Source organism: Ipomoea triloba, chromosome 7 (assembly GCF_003576645.1).
Source record: "Ipomoea triloba cultivar NCNSP0323 chromosome 7, ASM357664v1".
In the NCBI taxonomy this organism is placed as follows: Eukaryota; Viridiplantae; Streptophyta; class Magnoliopsida; order Solanales; family Convolvulaceae; genus Ipomoea; species Ipomoea triloba.
This window is the reverse complement of record NC_044922.1, coordinates 16,287,378-16,295,624: the sequence shown is the minus strand read 5'-3', so window position 1 is coordinate 16,295,624 and position 8,247 is coordinate 16,287,378. Positions and strand designations below refer to the sequence as shown.

Below are 8,247 nucleotides of genomic sequence, written 5' to 3'. Positions count from 1 at the left end.
GGAAGCTCTGGGTTAAACCTTTTTCCATGAAAGTTGGAAAGGGCGTGAGAATCCTGTTTTATATAGGGAAGAGTAAGGGGCCGCCGTTTCGGTTCCCCGCGACCTAGGCCTAGGCCCAAGTTCCGAGGTCCACGGGAACACGACGCGTGGGTGTTAGGGCTGACGACTTCTGCTGACGTCGCCTCCCAACCTTGCTCTTCGGTTGAACGAGAACGACGCAACCCGGGACTGTTCGAACAGCCCGGACTTTTCTTCTCGATGGTCGTAAAAGACCGGGCTGGGGGGCTAAATGATAGGGATAAAATCCCAGTCTACGTATCCCGGCCTCCCGGTCTGTGTGCCTAGTTAGGGGTTGATCACCCTCCGAAACTTCTGCCCGATCTGACCAGGTCGGGCAACCTTGCGCTCCGGGCCACAGTTAGGGCCTTTGCAAAGGTTCGAACCAGAGACCCCACGCCCGCGTGCATATCCGCGGGCGCGCTGGACCGACAGAGTGACCGGTGCATGTCCGCCACGCGTCCTACATGCCGTCAGACCGGAGGTGTTGTCGAGGGCACTATAAAAGGTGCATTTAATGCAGGGAGATGGACTTTTGGCTATTTCTTCTAATACAGTAACTAAAGAGACCGGGAACCTCTGACCCACTGTCACGTAGCTCGGTCTCCCCTAGGGTATTGTACCTTGTACCCGATTCGATATTAATACAGTATTCATTCCGTATTTTGCTGCATCACTTCTGTATATGGTTTATAACTTATTGTACATCCAAAAGACCTTGTGGTCTAGTGGTACCCAGTGTCTTGTTTAACACTCTCACATGGATGATAGGAGTGGATTCGAGTCTTAGTGGAGTCAACTATTGATTTTTTTGTACTACATTATAACAGAGTTAGTAGTACTCCAAAAAAAAAAAACTTATTGTACATGAATCTGTCCTATTTGGATAATCTATTTCAAAAGTTGAGCACGTAGGCTATGTTTGGCAAACCTAGCTGAAAAGGTAGTTGAAAACTGAAAAGCTATAAGCTCGAACCTGAAACTGAAAAGGTAGCTGAAAACTGAAAAGCTATAAGCTCGAACCTGAAATCTGTTATGCTTAAAAGTGTTTGGTAAAACTGGTGTTTGGTATAATTAGCTTTTTGATAAGCTGATAAGTGTAAAAAGACTAAAAAGGACATCTTCATGCAATTTAAATAGTTTAAATTTAAATAGGTTTGTATATATATTTAAAAATAAAATAGTGAAATCAATATAGTTTAATAAAATATAAAGTAAGAGCATATATTTGAAAGCATATAAAGTAAAACAAAATGTTTATAATTCATAAGATTAATTCATACAAAAATCAATGTTCAAACAAAAATGTCAAATTGAAATTACAACTAAACATATTGAAGAAAAAAAGTCAAAAAGGCTTAGCCAAAAAAGTTTTAATTGGGAAGTGTAAATGATGTCATTTCTTTAAAATAATAAGGTTAAAGATGGATAAAAAATTAGGAAGCTACTAGCTTATTTTGAAAAGCTACCTTAGGTAGCATTCAAAAATAAGCTCTTATTTTAAGCTCTAGCTTATTTTAGGAACATTACCAAACAGAGCTTATAGCTTATTAGTAGCTTAAAATAAGCTATAAGCTCCTAAATAAGCTCTGCCAAACAGAGTCGTAGATGGTTGTATAAATATAATATTTTTGCACGGAATGAATTTGTTATAATATTTTAAAAATATTTGGATCGATATACAATTATATAAATTATAACGTCAAATAATTTAATTAATATTTAATTGACTACGAAAGTTTGGGCGGGAAAACGAAATAGGAGGATTTTACTTTTATATACAGTATCGATTAGGATCCTTTTATATTTTCAATCAATTAGTAATATCATGGTCTTTTTTCTATTTTATCTTTACTATATTGTTTGGCCGGTAATTTCACAAATGATGATTTTATTTTTATTAATAGTAGTATAGCATAGAAGTATAGATAAGTATTCGAATTATTATTATTGATATAAATAATAATAAATAAATTATTTTTTCTTATGAAATTACGCAGAACTTTCAAGGAATTTTCTTATTTATTACGGAGAATTTGTTTCCATTATTCTCACAATTATAATGGTTTAATTATTCTCTCAATTTGGTAAATAAAATTTTGTTACCAATTAATTAATAATATTAGTTTGTGCGAGAAAGTTGAAGGGGGTATTTTATTTTTACTAATACTATTGACTATTGATACGTGAATATAGAAACAATATTACCAATTAATAGATATTAGTTAATTTCAATTTCACATTTTCTTACCAAATATGCTTTATTAATTATTTAATTGACTACGAAAGTTTGGGCGGGAAAACGAAATAGGAGGATTTTACTTTTTAATAATATATATATATATATATATATATATACTATATATTATAATAGGGTCAGGTTCAGGTGTGGCCGTGCTCTCCCGTGCGACCGTGCGGTTCACACCACTCAATGTTACGAAATACACCACTCAATGTTAAGAAACACCACACAAATATGCACTGTGGTGTGTTTCTTAACATTGTGGTGTGTTTCATTGTGGTGTGTTTCTTAACATTGAGTGGTGTGTAACCGCACGGCCGCACGGGAGAGCACGGCCGCACCTGAACCAAAATCTATATATATATATTTGAATTTTGTTTTTGTCAAAAGATTAAGAACGTTTGTATTTTAAATTTTTAATTATACAGATCCATCAGAATGCTGAATTATATGTTCCGACTTCACTACTTTCTTCTACAGGTGCTCTAGGAACAGTTTTGGATGGTAGGATCCATTGGTCTGGAAGCTCTATATCTTTCATTACATGTATTAATTAATTAATTAATATGATTAATTGTAGCATTATATAAATATTAATATGATTATATAGTTAATATAAACTTTATTTATTACATAAACTATATAAAGTTATAAACTATAAATTTTATAAACTTTATAACTTTTGTTTTTTTGAAAACATAAACTTTATATATAACTTAGGGTGTGTTTGGAAAGCAGGAAAATGGTTTCTGGAAAATGATTTCTGGAAAATGAGTCATTTTCCAGAAAACATTTTCCTTTCTTGTGTTTGGCTGCAGAACAGAAAACTGTGTTGGTGTGTTTGGCTCGTTTTCCAGAAAATGGGTAGGAAAATGAACAGAATTATATAATTGAATATTTTAATTAATTTGTTTAAATGTAACAACATTTATAAAAAAAATATACAATCCAAAAAATAAAATAATCACAAAAAAAAAAAAATCACAACAAAATAATATCTATCTCATAAAAAAAATAAAAAAAAATAAAATAAAAGTGGTCGACTGGTTTCAGATGTCAAATAAAAAAAATAAAACTCATAATATATATCTCATAATAAAAAAATAAATTATTACTTAAAAACAAAAAGAAAAAGTTGAAGATGTCAAGAAGATGGGATGAAGATGAAGAAGTTAAAGCATTTATGAGGCCTAAGGAGATGGAAGAAGCAAAGGAGAAGGAGGAAGCAAACTTCTGGAAAATAACTTCCCCCAAAAAAAAGGGGAAGTCATTTTCCATAAAATTGGGCTTATTTTCCATTGACCAAGAAATTCATTTCCATTGACTCTATTTTCCCCCTCCTTCCCAAACACCAAAAACCCGGGTGTTTCCGGGTTTCCAAACACACCCTTAATAATACTTCCACTGTTCCATTTTATCTGTCATACTTACTAGTCATTCAAACCAACTCTTTCTTCTTTTCTTTAGTATTTTTTCTTATTTTTAAATTCAATTTTTTTTTTTTGTGTTTAATAGTACTTTTAGTGTAATTTCAAAATATATAAATTTTGTATACAAATACTAAATTTAGTATTATGAAAAATTAAATTAAAATTAATTTTAGTCAAGCCTCATTAACCGAACTAGACACATAAAATGGGACGAAGGGTATTATAATTATAAAATAAAAATATTACATATAAATTATATTAGTGTTAAATATAAGTCAAATGATTTATTGAGTATAGTTATTTTAACATACATTATATACAAGCACACATAAAATTTGTTTAAAAAGTTTGATGTCTATGGTTGGTAGAGGAATTAATTGTTAATTTAAAGATTATGGGTATAAAGAAAATGTTAAAATATAAATATTAAATATGTGATTAATAATAAATAATTTGACGGGCGGATCCGTTTAGCCTGCTAGTTTACGCCTACCCGNTGCGACCGTGCGGTTCACACCACTCAATGTTACGAAATACACCACTCAATGTTAAGAAACACCACACAAATATGCACTGTGGTGTGTTTCTTAACATTGTGGTGTGTTTCATTGTGGTGTGTTTCTTAACATTGAGTGGTGTGTAACCGCACGGCCGCACGGGAGAGCACGGCCGCACCTGAACCAAAATCTATATATATATATTTGAATTTTGTTTTTGTCAAAAGATTAAGAACGTTTGTATTTTAAATTTTTAATTATACAGATCCATCAGAATGCTGAATTATATGTTCCGACTTCACTACTTTCTTCTACAGGTGCTCTAGGAACAGTTTTGGATGGTAGGATCCATTGGTCTGGAAGCTCTATATCTTTCATTACATGTATTAATTAATTAATTAATATGATTAATTGTAGCATTATATAAATATTAATATGATTATATAGTTAATATAAACTTTATTTATTACATAAACTATATAAAGTTATAAACTATAAATTTTATAAACTTTATAACTTTTGTTTTTTTGAAAACATAAACTTTATATATAACTTAGGGTGTGTTTGGAAAGCAGGAAAATGGTTTCTGGAAAATGATTTCTGGAAAATGAGTCATTTTCCAGAAAACATTTTCCTTTCTTGTGTTTGGCTGCAGAACAGAAAACTGTGTTGGTGTGTTTGGCTCGTTTTCCAGAAAATGGGTAGGAAAATGAACAGAATTATATAATTGAATATTTTAATTAATTTGTTTAAATGTAACAACATTTATAAAAAAAATATACAATCCAAAAAATAAAATAATCACAAAAAAAAAAAAATCACAACAAAATAATATCTATCTCATAAAAAAAATAAAAAAAAATAAAATAAAAGTGGTCGACTGGTTTCAGATGTCAAATAAAAAAAATAAAACTCATAATATATATCTCATAATAAAAAAATAAATTATTACTTAAAAACAAAAAGAAAAAGTTGAAGATGTCAAGAAGATGGGATGAAGATGAAGAAGTTAAAGCATTTATGAGGCCTAAGGAGATGGAAGAAGCAAAGGAGAAGGAGGAAGCAAACTTCTGGAAAATAACTTCCCCCAAAAAAAAGGGGAAGTCATTTTCCATAAAATTGGGCTTATTTTCCATTGACCAAGAAATTCATTTCCATTGACTCTATTTTCCCCCTCCTTCCCAAACACCAAAAACCCGGGTGTTTCCGGGTTTCCAAACACACCCTTAATAATACTTCCACTGTTCCATTTTATCTGTCATACTTACTAGTCATTCAAACCAACTCTTTCTTCTTTTCTTTAGTATTTTTTCTTATTTTTAAATTCAATTTTTTTTTTTTGTGTTTAATAGTACTTTTAGTGTAATTTCAAAATATATAAATTTTGTATACAAATACTAAATTTAGTATTATGAAAAATTAAATTAAAATTAATTTTAGTCAAGCCTCATTAACCGAACTAGACACATAAAATGGGACGAAGGGTATTATAATTATAAAATAAAAATATTACATATAAATTATATTAGTGTTAAATATAAGTCAAATGATTTATTGAGTATAGTTATTTTAACATACATTATATACAAGCACACATAAAATTTGTTTAAAAAGTTTGATGTCTATGGTTGGTAGAGGAATTAATTGTTAATTTAAAGATTATGGGTATAAAGAAAATGTTAAAATATAAATATTAAATATGTGATTAATAATAAATAATTTGACGGGCGGATCCGTTTAGCCTGCTAGTTTACGCCTACCCGGTTACAAAATCATCAATTTTAACAGCTCTAAGAGCATCTACACTAATGCTCTTTTTACGGTTTTTAAGAAAATTTATGTCATGTTAGAAGAGAGAGAGACAAATGAGAGAAAATAAAATTACTTCTGCAAATATAGGTTTTTTGCAGAAAGTGAGACCCACCAACAATAAATGCCAGTGACAAGTAAAGATAAAATTACTTCTCGCTTGAGAGTCACTGATGTGCCTCGCCCGCTAGGCACATTACCGGCTTTGCAATTGTTTCTTCTTCTTTTTTTTTTAATCGAATTTATTTTTTTCTCTCCCCTCTCATATTCTCTTTCTTAATCACACTTACAAAAATTGTTCAAAATCACAAAAAAAAATTTCACTATTATGGATGCTCTAAAGATACATATAATCCATTGTACAACAATCGATAATGATTGCCAAAATGGGTAAGCCTACTTGACTTGGGCTGCTGAATTGTCATCTGCCTAATAAGCCTAAAAATGAATTCTTTTTCACGAGACTATTTATTAGGCCCAATAAATAATACATTCGTGAATCGTCTTCGGCTTTTAACCTGTCTCTTCCATTTTTAACCCACGTAATCATTTTCACACAAACTCTCTCGACACCTGTCTTCCACGTGGCACTCCCTCGCAATCCTGACCGCTGTTAATTCTCCAAAATTTATCTTTCAAAAAGCCCCCCAGCGAGGGAATATTCAGCTGCCAAGAAGATAGCGAGAAAGAAGAAATAATGGCACCCAGAAAGCGCCGAGGACGGCTGAGCGCGGTGCTCACATCCCGGAAAGTAGTCGAAGAAACCGTCCAAGTGGTGGTAACTGCCGCCGACGGCGAAACCGAGTCTCAATCCCAACCAAACGTCGACGCGTTCGCCTCTCAGGTTTCCGATGGAACTGAACAAGTCGAGGTTTCCACCCCGCCGGCCCAAGAAGAACCTCCCATAGTTAAAAGAACCATTCCCGTTGAAGATAAGAGCGACGAGTCGCCGCCGCCGCATCAAAACCAAGAAAATGAAGACGACGAGACACAGCCGGCATCGGAACCGGAGCAGACACCGGCGCTGCCTCCAAAGAAGAAAGAGGAAGAGGAAACTAAAAGGTTAGAGATTCGAACCCATAACTTCTGGCATGAGATTAATTTCAATACCTAAAATTTAAGCTGATAGTTGAACTGCACATATACTTAACACAGCACAAGAGAATGTCTTACAAGTCTAATTATCTTAAACTGCACATTTATGTTTATATATTATTTTTTTGGACTGCACATTTATGTTTATATATTATTTTTCAGGTCGGCCTCGGGGGAGAAGGCACGAGAAGGCGGGGAGAGGAAGAGGAAACGGCGGCGGGGGAGAAGTGGCGGTGTGGGCCCCGGTGAAGGGTACAAGAGGTATGTGTTTAAGGTGATGAAACAAGTGCACCCGGATTTGGCGATATCGTCTCAAGCCATGACGGTGATCAACAACCTAATGGGAGACATGTTCGAGAGGATAGCGGCGGAGGCGGCGACGCTGTCCAAGTACGTGTCCCGTACGACGCTGTCGTCGAGGGAGATTCAGGACGCCGTCAAGTTGGTGCTGCCGGGAGACCTGGGAAAGCACGCCATTGCCGAGGGCACAAAGGCGGTGACTACTTATTTAGGCGTCGTTAATGGACCGTCAAAGTCGAACCCCAAGCCAAAGTGATTGTTTGTTTATTTGTTTGTTTGTTTTATTTTTAAGCAGTTTTGTGTATGTATATTATTAAGGTTGTATGGAACTAGGTAATATGTTATATGGAGCCCCATGTAGTGTAGGGCCTTTTTGTCAAATTACGTTCATTGCATTGCATGTTCGGCGTAGTTTATGTAATTTTATAGGGAGCGATGTCGTTTGTGTATCATAATGTAAATATATGTTGTTTTTTATATTAACAGTTGTCTCTTATTTATTTATTTTGTTAATAGAAGTACAATAAATATAAATAATTTTACTACTATTTAAAATCTTAAAAAAAAAAAGAGTAACACTTAGGGTGCGTTTGGTTCGCACATGGGAATCGGAATCGGAATGGGTATCAAATACTTGGTAAGGGTAATGGTAATGGGTTTTGGTGAAAGTATTTAGCATGTTTGGTAGTTGGGTGGAATGGGAATGATTATTAATAGTTGGGGAAGAAATGATGAAGGAAGATGAAACTCTTATTTAATAAGGGTATGGGTTTTGCCATTAATGGGGTATTCCAAACCCATAGTAACATTCACAAAA

At 33.6% G+C, this 8,247-nt stretch overlaps 1 protein-coding gene across 1 annotated transcript; it reads left to right on the top strand.

The window, feature by feature from the left end:
* The first annotated feature begins 6,732 nt into the window (after positions 1–6,732).
* On the top strand, positions 6,733–7,824 carry LOC116026203 (histone H2B.4-like). Its single transcript, XM_031267672.1, has 2 exons — positions 6,733–7,097; positions 7,293–7,824. The coding sequence occupies exons 1-2, from the start codon at positions 6,733–6,735 to the stop codon at positions 7,684–7,686; spliced, it is 759 nt and encodes a 252-aa protein (XP_031123532.1). The 3' UTR covers positions 7,687–7,824.
* The last annotated feature ends 423 nt before the right edge of the window (positions 7,825–8,247 follow it).